This window comes from Drosophila obscura, unplaced genomic scaffold, assembly GCF_018151105.1.
Source record: "Drosophila obscura isolate BZ-5 IFL unplaced genomic scaffold, ASM1815110v1 contig_137, whole genome shotgun sequence".
In the NCBI taxonomy this organism is placed as follows: Eukaryota; Metazoa; Arthropoda; class Insecta; order Diptera; family Drosophilidae; genus Drosophila; species Drosophila obscura.
In genome coordinates, this window is record NW_024542721.1 from 2,009,012 (window position 1) to 2,020,938 (window position 11,927).

Here is an 11,927-nt window from a genome sequence, read left to right on the forward strand (position 1 = left end):
TGATAAGTGATCCGTGGCCCTTCTTGGGCACTTGAAGCGACTTAATATGGCAGTATCATCAGCAAATGTCGAAGTTGTTGTTAGGCTGTTTGTCGGTAGATCTGCTGTGAATATGATATACAGTGTCGGTCCAAGCACGCTGCCTTGCGGTACACCAGCTTCAATTGGATGATATTCAGAGAGGAAATCTTTGCATCGTACTGCGAAACTTCTTTGCTGTAGGTATGACTCCATTATTCCATGGATGTTCTGTGGAAGTAATATTTTGATTTTGTGGATTAAGCCATCTAACCAAACGCGGTCGAAAGCCTGTGCGACATCCAGAAAAACAGCGGAGCAATACTCCCGTCTTTCAAATGCATTTCGTATCTCAGAGGTTATACGGTTTACTTGTTCAATGGTTCCATGTTTTTCGCGAAATCCAAATTGGTGAGTCGGGATGGCACCGTTGATGTGTAGGTGTTGTTTGATACGATTCAGGAGCAGCTTTTCAAATATCTTTGATAGGCAAGGCAGTAGGCTGAAAGGTCTATATGATGATGGCTTGGACTTGTCTTTTCCGGCTTTATGAATCATTGTGATGACTGATTTCCTCCATTCTTGAGGATAATAGCCCCATTTCATCATGCTGTTGAATATCATAGTAAGAAAATATACTGCACAGCTCGGCAATTCTATGATCATTTTAGGAGAGATGAAATCGTGGCCCGGAGCTTTCTTTGAGATTTGGTCTTTAATGACCCTTGTGACTTCTCCTGATTGGAATATGATAGGCGGAGTCGCTTCGGGATTGTTGGTTGGTGGGAGCACAAAGCTATTCGTTGCTGGGTGTGGTTTGAAGACGTTTTCTAGATGGACGGCAAATGAATTTGCCTTCTCTTTGTTGCTGCGAGCACTCTCCTGTTTGTGTACGCAAAGGTGATTCACTCTCGATTGGTGGGCATACGCCTGATTTTGCTTTCCACAGTGGGAATCGTTTGCTAGTTGGGGAGAGTTGCTCCATATAGGATATTTGAGCTCGGTTTTTTTCATCTTCTAGGGCTCTGCGTAGTAGGTGGTTGGCTATTTTTAGCCGCTCTTTCGATGCAGGTGATCTGTGTGCTTGCCACTCTCGGCGAAGCCTTCTTTTATCGCGTAGCAGCACTTCAATGTGCCTAGAAATACGACTGCTGTTGGAATGTTTATTAGATGCTAATATTGGTGTTGAGTGTTTTGCCGCCAGTGACATTGAGGAAACCAATGCTTCGACTGACCTATCAATGTCATCTTTACAATTAATGTTTGGGCAGCTATCAATATGAGAGCTTATGTACTTCCTGTATTTGAGCCAATCTGTTTTGCTAGAAGTTAGAAAGTGTGGGCATTCCGAAAGCTGTGGATGGTCGTAAAGGGGAAGTAGAATGGGCGAGTGATCCGATGATAGATCTGTTAAGTGATCTACATTAATCTGAGCTTGCAGCACCCTTCGTGTAACTGCAAAATCAATCAAGTCGGGTTGCTTGTTTGGATCTGTGGGCCAATATGTGGGCTTGCCCGGAGAGATAAAGTCTAGCTTGTTTCGTGGGTTTATTATAGCGTTATATAGTTGTCTTCCTTTCGGGTTGGTAAGTCTAGATCCCCAATGGGTGTGCTTGGCATTGTAGTCACCAGCTGCTATAAATCGGTCACCTAGTAGGTCGAAGAATGTTACAAATTCTGTTTCGGAAATGCAGAAACGTGGTGGGCAGTATACTGCGGCTAGGTTTAGGTAGCCGCTCTGAATTTCAATATGAATTGCTGTTGCCTGTAGATAAGGTGTAGCAAATGAAGGCAATGGATAATGCCTAGTGCGATTCTTGATCAGAACGCCAGTACCTCCATGTGCCTTACCATCGGGATGATTTGTCGCATAGAAGTTATAGCCATCGAGGTGAAAATAGTTTTTATTTGTTAGGTGATTCTCTGATATGAGCATGGCGTCAATGTCGTGTTGAGCGAGGAACTGTAAGAGCTCGCATTTGTGCTGAGAAATGCCATTTGCATACCAGAAACATATATTTAGACAGGACATTTAAACAGATTTCTGTTTGATTAGGAGCTCCAGGAGGAAATTTTGGTTGCGCATAAGCTCCTGCATCGTTTGTTGTATTGCTACCATTGTATTTGTTATAGTTACCAGCATTGACTCAATTCCACTAGGCAATTGGGATGGATTAGCAGGGGTATGTTGGGCAGAGATTTCTGGGATCTGATTTGATGCCTGATTCTGCATTATTCCAGCTGTGGTTGGTTGAAGTGTCGGCTTAGAGACTGAGGCGTACGACCCGTTGTTGTAACTTAACGCCTGAGCAAAAGAAACTCCTAGAGTCGTAGTTGATGGTATATATGTTAAGTTTTGTCGGACGACCGGGTTTCGAGCTGCAGTTATTTGTTGGTTTAGGCGATTTTTCAATTCTTTATAGACAGGACAACCTCTATAGTTGGCAGTATGGTTTCCCCCACAGTTGCTACATTTTTTGGCAGATGGGTCCTCCTTATTTACGGGGCAGGCCTCAGTGAGATGAACATCACCACAGGCAACGCAGACTGCCCGTAGAGTGCAATAGGTTTTCGTGTGTCCATATTCCTGGCAATTTGTGCATTGGACCGGTCCATTTCGTTTGGGTGGTTCCTCAACGGTGATCCTACGGTGCAGTAGGTATTGAAGCTTGTATATTGGGTGAACTTCATTTTTACTTATATGCATACTTTCAGGTGTCAGTTCTACTTTGAACATTGGCTGGGGAATTTTATTTCTATTTATTATGTTCATTGCCATTTTGACTTCGAAGCCCTTATCGTTAAGTCCATCTATTATCTCATTGATTGGGACTGTTGGTTCGATTCCTTTGATAACCACTTGTAATCCTTTGCTACTTTTAAGTTGGTAGGTGTAGTAATTCATTTTTTCATTTTCGAGGTATTTCGCAACTGATCGATAGTTTTGTTCGTCATTGACTTGTATTTTTGTTTCATTTATATTACCCCTTTTTATGTACGTGACATAGAATGTGTTTGCGCCAATTGTATCAGTTATTTTTTTGACCAGTTCAGCACAATTTGCCTGTCGAACATAAATAGGTGGCGGTCTTAATTTTTTGGCCTTGGGTGTTTGGGTGATCTCATCTTCATTTGGGACACTTAGTATCGCAAATCTATTGTTTGCTAGTGCCTTATGTGGCACAGTGTTCTCGGTTATTTTAGTTATTTTAGCTGCATTGTTGTTCTTCACATTTTGTGGGCTCAATTTTCTTTTGATTTGCACATAGCGATCGAGCCCAGTCTGAATTAACGCTCCGTTAGCATTTTTTGAACTTATTGGTTGGGAGAGTTGGGGCTTGTCGCAGTGGGTCGACAGTATCGGGCGCTGAGCAATTGCAGTGGTTGTTGTTGTGGTCGAAGACACAAGCGAAGCGAGGGCATTGTACTAGTTGTTGTCGATATTAGCAAATCGCTGGTTAGGCAGTACGAGTCGGGGGATGGGCACTGAGCACTCCATGACCCAATTTGCAATGCAGGGGAGAGAGAGCATGCTCTCTCCTCGTTCACTTGCAGTGATGCAGTTTTTGTTGGTACTGCTGCCTTTGGCGAGCATATAGAGAAGTACGCGTTGTTTTTTGCTTGCGAGAGCCGACGCTCGTCTTGTTGTTGTTGCCGGGCTTGGCTCATTTTGGCTTTGGTTACAGTGCTTGTGCTCTTTACCGAGCTGGTGCTCTTAAACGTTGACATTTGTTCTTTTCTATTATTTCTATTAGTCTTTATTACTCGATGGATGGTATTCATGGGCAGCACGATCACTAGTACCCATGCCTACCCCGAACGCTTTTTCGCGAATTTAATTTATGATTAATCGCGATTAATTGATTTTCACCGCGGAGCGATACAAAAATACGTCTGTAGTCGTTGACGGTTGACGCTTGACGCCAAGCATCTTGAAGCTCAAGATGACATCGGAACTTTTCGACTGCTAAGATGACGGACAAACATTCGCGTTCAGTAACGCTGTAGTTTTTCTGAGCTCGACTCAACTTTTTGGACATGAATGCGATGAGCTTTTCCTCTTGATCTTCCGATAGTTGAACCAACACTGCTCCAATACCAAAGGCACTGGCATCACAATGGAGGTAAAACTTTTTAGAAAAATCTGGATTCTGTAGCAGAGACCGTAACTGTTAATACTTTTAAAGTAAAAATTGCAATCTGAGAATTATTTTAAACTTTTTTATATAAAAGTTACGAATAACACTTATTTTTAATTTTTTCAATAGAAATCAGAATTAAGAGTTATTTTTAATTTATACTTTTAAAATCAAACATAAGAATTAATTATGATTTTCATAATAAAAATCAAAAATAAGAGGTTATTTTTGATTTTTATTTTAAAAGTTGAAAATAATAGTTATACCGTAACTTTTATTTTAAAAGTAAAAATAAAAGTTAAATTGATTATCCTTCCAACTGAGTGGTTTGTTATCATGAGTGTATGTATATTCCTGATCCTTAAGAAAATACCTTTCATGTGATGCATCGCATGTCCTTCAAGGACGAATTTTTAGGATCTCACTATTTTCCTTTATATTTAGTTTTTAGCTTTCATAATATAAGATTAATAAGTTGTTCATTACTCGCACTGCGCACCGTTTCCAGTTCTTTATGTCACCTTCTTCGTTACTGAAGTTGTAGCATATAAGCTCTTATCTCGCGCTCTTATCTCGCGCTCTATCCATCGGTCGCGCTATCCAGTCTCAGTTATATTAATAATAGTGTTATCTCTTAATCGTTGGAGAGTCACAAGTTAAGGCTTACTAACTTACTAAACGCATTGCTTGTGCAGTGTACTTTCGTAATGCGTGGTATAAAGTGAAGTTTTCGTGTTGGGCCGCAAGCAACATAGTATTCAGCGAAATTTTTTCAATTTTGTGCTAGAAACAAATGAGAGTGTTTGCAAGATCTGCCGGCGCGTATTCAAGGGCAATTATTTAACCAATTTAAAGCGACACCTTCTTGAGGAGCACAAGTCACAGTACGAGAGCGAACTGAGGGGACTAGAAAAAAGTGAGCCGGTGGAGAAAAAGAAAAAAATTTCGGTTACTTTCGGTTCAAATGAAGTCAAGGATGCATGTGTTCAGCTGGTAACAACGGAGAAAATGCCATCTGCTGTGTTGGACTCTGAGCCGTTCAAGAAATTGACAAGCCAAATTTTTTCCGGTTTAAATATGGGTCCCATAACATCCAGAAATATCATGGAGCATGTGGCGGAGAAATATAAAATTGTCAAGGCTTCCATCATTAAGGCAATGACCCACAAGATAATTTCCCTCAAGGTGGACATTGCTTCAAGGCACAGCAGAGGCATCTTGGGAGTAAATGCTCAGTATTACGAAGACAATTCCATTAAGGTGGTCACACTTGGAATAATCGAGCTGAACAAGAAGCACACCGGCGCCAATCTCAGTGCTGAAATTGAAAGCATCCTTGAGGATTTCAGCTTGACGAAAAGTCAAATATATTCCGTCACATCGGATAACGGTCGTAATATCATAAAGTCCATTGAGATCCTAAACGAAGACTCCGATGATAGCGCCGATGATGACGAAGAAGAATTGGAGACTCAGGTCAATGTTTGTTCCATGGCATCGGTGAAGTGTGCTGCTCACACACTTCAGCTTGCAGTTAATGATTTCCTTAAAACTGGTGCAAGTGATGCTCTTTTTCAGAAGGCTCGCAAGCTGGTTAAAGCTTTGCGGACACCAACCTATAGGTATGTAAAGGTTAAAGATTTCCAATTTCCTTTACGACGAACGCTAACGTAATTGTTATTTTTTTTTAGGCTTTTAATTTCAAATGAAGGGGCTTGCGTCAGCCCCTTCTTGACGTTCCTACAAGGTGGAACTCGACTTTCACGATGCTTGAACGCCTTTTCTTGTTCCAAACTTTCTGTGAGAAGCACGTTAGTGAGTCGCTTCAACTGTCTGAAGCAGATTGGAAAGATATTCACGAACTGGTCGAAGCGTTACAGCCAATTTATATTGCCACACAAAAGCTACAGATAGAGCAGCTATATCTGGGCGATTTCTATAAGATGTGGTTAGAGCTTACGTTAACAATTAAAGCCATGAAGAACTCACATAGTGCAGCACTACAAGAGGCAATTGGGAGAAAAGAAGAGGCTTTAACGTCGAACGAATTGGTTACTTCAGCCATCTATTTGGATCCCAGGATGCGAAGGGTTTTGCTTAAAAATCCATTAAAAATAATACTAGCGAAGAACCATTTGACTAAACTTTACAGGCAAATAAATGGAATTGCAAAAAAAGTAAGTAACTTAAAGAATGTAGAATGCAATTTTTTTCGTAATTATTTGAATCTATGTTTACACTGTTAATTGCAGGACGATCTATTACCAGCTATAAGCTTAGATTCGCCAGAGCCCACAGCGCATGAATTTGACCAGCCTTCCACAAGCCAATTTTCGAGCGCGTCACAAAGTACTTGCTCATTACTAAATGATTTCCTCAATTCGATTGAGGTTGCTTCAGGCAATGAGGAGTCAGATGAAGAGGAGGAAAATGATGTTCAGCTTGCCATAAACGAAATCAACAATTATTGTCCGAAGCCAATTGACATTAATGCGAATATTATGGATTATTGGGAAGAAAAGAAATACATATATCCCCGCTTATATGAATTGGCAATGGCACAATGTATGATTGTGTTCCCGCATCACAAGTCAGCGTTGAAAGGGCATTTTCGGGACTGAAACTTATACTATCGGACTTGCGCTGCAATTTGTCCGCAAGTTCTATAAAACAACTTATGTTTTTAAAACTAAATAAATATTGAATAGACTCACAATTTCCATTTCTTTTTTCTTTTATAGTGGGTGTTTGGGATTTTTGGGATTTGGTGTTATGGGTTTTTTTGGCAAAGTAATGCAACGCATGGTACTGCATCATATTATGAAAGCTAAAAACTAAATATAAAGGAAAATAGTGAGATTCTTAAAATTCGTCCTTGAAGGACATGCGATGCATCACATGAAAGGTATTTTCTCAAGGATCAGGAATATACATACACTCATGATAACAAACCACTCAGTTGGAAGGATACTCAATTTAACTTTTATTTTTAACTTTTAAAATAAAAGTTACGGTATAACTATATATTTCAACTTTTAAAATAAAAATCAAAAATAACTCTTATTTTTGATTTTTTTTATGAAAATCATAATTAATTCTTATGTTTGATTTTAAAAGTATAAATTAAAAATAACTCTTAATTCTGATTTCTATTGAAAAAATTAAAAATAAGAATTAAAAATAATTTATAATATATAAATCGTAAATAGAAGTTTTTGGCTGATATTGATAGCCATGACTGAAATATAATTTTCGGTATATTTTATGTTGCTGTAACATATATCCTTTACAATGATTTATTTACTTGAATTTAACCTTCATAACTGTTATTTGCGGTCCCTGCTAGAAACTTTATTCCTTTGTTCCTTCCCTTTTGTAGGTCAACTTATTTCGTGCATGAACCATTTAGGGTCATATGCTCGGAATTCAATTCCCTTTACCATATAATATCCACCACTAATTCCCTTCCTCTTCTTAAATCACTAATACTAACATACCTTTGCTGTAATTAGTACAATTTATTAGCTATCTTTGCATGTTTAGCTCTTTGAGTTGTGTTTAACTCCGCATTTTCCACTTATTTTACTTAAACAGCCGGTGTTTTATCTTTAAATTAACTCTCTAACTAACTTACCTTAAAATCAATCTTTACCGCGGGTGCATGGTTAATAATTGTGTAAAAACACAACTTATTTAATTAATTTTGTACGTCGGTTAGTCGTGTGTTTCTTTTGTTGCTTTTCGTAAGTACCCCCTCTCATTAGATTTAGCCGCTCTTTGTCGTAGTTATTGCCGTCTATCACTCTCTCTTTATCACCTAACTCTCAATAGCTGTTCTTTCTCTCTCACTCTCGTAACTTTCTGTGCAGTAACGATCTCACTGATAAGCTGTTGCTCCAACCACTCTCCTCTCTTATCTTATTTTTACCGATTTCGCTTTACCATCGCTCTAAGCATTTTCTCTACACATTGGTCTGATTGCGCTATTTGTTTTCACTTTTTTTTCTCGAAATAAAAAAAAATTAAAAGACATTATGGAGTTTGCTGTCGTCTGTGCCAAAAAAACCTGCAAGAAGCCGATCATGACCAACCCATGATATCCCTTGTGTAGGAGATGCCACGATTGGTGAAAATCAAAAAGTTCAGCTGAGGTTGATATATTTGGTTAACTAGTTCGCAAAAACTTGTGCAGGTTTTTGTACTGCCAATAACTGATTAATGACGATATGAATGGTATCAATATATATGCAATAGATTTCACCAATTATCCAACTCATTCGTCAAAATTTTTTTTTTGTATTTTCTTGATTAAATTTTTTTGTAAAAGTTGGTAGCAACCTCTAAAAAATTTTAAAAAAAAACATGTAAATTACTATTAAATCCAAGGTAACAAAACTAGGGGGTGTCCCGTTTGAATTTCGAAAAAAAAGTTTTTGGCCCAGCCTAATGTACATGCTTAGCCTTTCTCTCGAGATTTCTGGGCTCAATGATGGTTGGTTTTGTCCATTTATCTTCTGATCCGTGCAAGAATAATGGTCCGTATAGCATAGTATCCAGCACTGCGGAATCGAAAAATTCCTGTCAAACTTTATATAAAAAAAACTGTGTCAGGAATGTTTCGTTTACGTATTTCTGGAGTGTGTATCCATCAACACGAGCGGAATCCACAGATTTATATCGATAGTTGCCAATCGGGACTGTGTGTGGACTGAGAGAACAGCTGATGCACAGCTCAGGAATATAGATTCTTCCTGAAGAGAATGGTGCAAGATGTAGGCAAGAACTGTGCGCAAAACCAAAAAGAGAGATGAAAATTATTCTTTTTTATTTTGCAACAATATATGCCGCCACCAACACAATCACTTCATCATCAGAGTGCATATTTTTCCTTTTTTAATTTTAGCAGAATTTTACAGTTGGCACTGTTTACAAAACACAGCTGATTCATCAACCTTGTTTTAGCTATGTTCCACACCCTCACGGAATAACTAGCAAATTCATGGCAGGAATTTTCCGTGGTGCTGGAGACAGGCCTTATAGCCATAGACTATGATTCCTTAGCTTGCTTGCTAGGATTTCTCTTGAAAGGGCATCTGCTGCGTTGTTGGCTAATGAAACATGACACCATTGTAGTTGGTTAGTCAATGCCTGGATTTTGGCGATACGATTTGCCACGAAGGTGTGGTATGTGGACACCGATGCGTAAATCCAGGACAGTTCAACGGTGGAATCAGTCCAGAAGCTTCCTGATACTATGTCAAGGTTCATATGGAGATCCCTTCTAACTCGATTGGTGAGTTCGGCACATAAAACTGCAGCGCACCGTTCTAGACGTGGTAGGGATTGTTTGGCGGTGGGTGCTACTCGAGACTTTGAGCATAATAGTCGTTCAGAGACCTGATTGTTTTTGTAGGTGCCGCGCCATATTCTCGTTCCGATGCGTCTACAAAGGTATGTAGATCCTGGGTGACTGGTACTTATCCATCATATAAGTGCCGGGGAATCTCCATTGAGTTTAATGATTGTAGGTCCTCCCGGTACTCCTTCCATTCGTTTTGGAGTTGTAATGTCAGTTCATCGTCCCAATCGAATTTAACCTCCCACAGTTGTTGCATAAATATTTTTGCCTTGACTATCACTGGGGCAAAGAGACCCAGTGGGTCAAAGATTTGGGCCAATTCTGATCACACGACCCTTTTGGTGAAGCGTGTTGCTTGGCCTTTTGTGGTTCGTCCTCGCAGTTGGTCTCGTTTTGGCATCCAAATGAGACCCAGCGTTTTCACGCTGTGTTGCTCTAATGTTTCACCTAGTTTGACGTCGTTGACAACGTCCTCTTTGGGTGATTCCTTGCAATATCTTGTCGTTGTTGGAGCACCGTTTGCGAAGTTTAAGCCCGAACGGTAGCAATATTTTATTAAGTTCTTGTTGAACTTGTATCGCTTCCTGAATGGCATCCGCGCCAGTGAGACAGTCGTCCACATAGAAATCGTTCTTCAATGCAGCAGATCCAATAGGTAATCTGTTTTGGCTCCGAGCTGCCAAATGATCCAGACATTTCATTGCCAGGAATGGAGCAGATGTGATTCCATATGTGACTGTTTTTAAGCGATAGTGGCCGTCAGCCATTCGGGTGATACAGGGGGACTAGGGGTATGACCAATTCGGGTCAGTGCTTGCCCTGATCCGATGCAGCCTTGCTCCTGGTTTCTAGGATGCGGGAGGATCAAGAGCGACCCGTCACCCGCCGTAACTATACACACCAGTGGAAGTGCGACTATACTCTTCTCGTGAGAGCGGCTGGAAACAGGTCCTGGTACGTCAAGTCGCTGCCACGGATGCTGGCTAATTGTAGTCGGGCGGAGAGAAGAAAACTGTCGTAGTGAAATTACCTCAATCCACGGTGAAACAGGATATGCTAATGGATGCGTGGCAGAGGGGAGCTCGGTGTTGTATATGCGAACTCTGGATACCTTCCGACCTCCAGTTTAAATTAGGCTTCCCGGGGCAAGCGGGCTATGCCTCGGGCGACTATCCCCTTCCCGCGTACTCGTGGGACCAAATATGCCCAATTCTAAGTATCTTAAAACAACCAGAAAGGAGCTCGGTACTCCTCCTAAAGTACCGTCGTAGGGAGAAGCCAATCCCTCTACATCAACGTCGGGGAAAAAGGCTCTAAGAAGACGATGAAGGAGACTCAGTCGGTCCGCCGTCTTCTAGCAGCTATCGATGCGAGGAGGGCTCCGATAAGCCAATCGGGCCCATCCACGTCGGGGGGCACCGGGGGCAAACCGGTTATCGGTGTTGCTGCTAAGCAGAGCGTAATCGCGGCTGGAAAGCGCCCTGTGACTGGGGAACCCCCGTCAACCTCGGCAGGCGGAGGTACTGCACCATAGGGGAAGAAGCCGTCCAATCAAGACAGGAGGCGCGCCGCTTTCATCCTGTCCAACGACGACCCGGATTTCAAGTCGTCGGAAAAGGGGTTGGAGCAGAGGCTATTGGCCAGTTCGATAATCCCGGATTTCCAGCCAGCCAAAGCCGGAAAGGGTGCAGCCAAGGCCCCGACCAAGCGGCAACGCTCAGCGGAGGATCCCGCTATACAGCCAGGCCAAGCCCAGCAAGCCAAGCGAGCGAAAACCAACCCGTCGAACAGATCGTTCGCTGAGGTGGCGAGGGACAAGACCCTAATTGGCGTCCTGGACAGGGGCACCAAGGACGGTAATGTCCCTCGGGACAAATGGCATCTGGTCGATGCAGAGCTCCAGGAAAGATTTCTGGAGGGGCTCGAGGAGAATGGCGGGCCACCATCTAAATTTGAGGACGCCGGGTGGCATCAAGGCACGGTGAAAGCCATCGCCTGCCAAGATGCTCGCTCGGCGGCCCTCTACATGAGAGCAGTGGCGGCGCTCAAGGAGGTCTACCCAGGAGCCAAACTGGAGGCCGTCAAATGGGAAGACATCCCCAGCAGACCGAGGGCCAGAGCGTGGGTCTCGGTGAAGCTTGCAGAGCCGGAGAAGATCCTGAAGGTTCTGCAGGTCTGCAACCCCCACCTTCCTACAGCCGATTGGAAGGTGGCCAAGGTGGATGAGGTTACTGGACAGAGGCGCCAGATAATCCTCGTTCTCAATGAGGAGTCTCTCGGACTCCTGAAGAAGTCGGACGGAGTAGTGGACTATGGCTACCGGAAGGTGACCATAGCCCCCTAAAAATCCTACTCTAAGGGCATGCAAGCAGAGATCCAGCCAGATCTCGAGCTGCCAGAGGTCCCGGGAG

General features: G+C 42.1%; 1 protein-coding gene across 1 annotated transcript; it reads left to right on the forward strand.

Moving 5' to 3' along the window:
- The first annotated feature begins 10,840 nt into the window (after window positions 1–10,840).
- LOC121405065 lies at window positions 10,841–11,860 on the forward strand. Its single transcript, XM_041595659.1, has 2 exons — window positions 10,841–10,975; window positions 11,051–11,860. Exons 1-2 carry the CDS (start codon window positions 10,841–10,843, stop codon window positions 11,858–11,860), a joined length of 945 nt encoding a protein of 314 aa, XP_041451593.1.
- The last annotated feature ends 67 nt before the right edge of the window (window positions 11,861–11,927 follow it).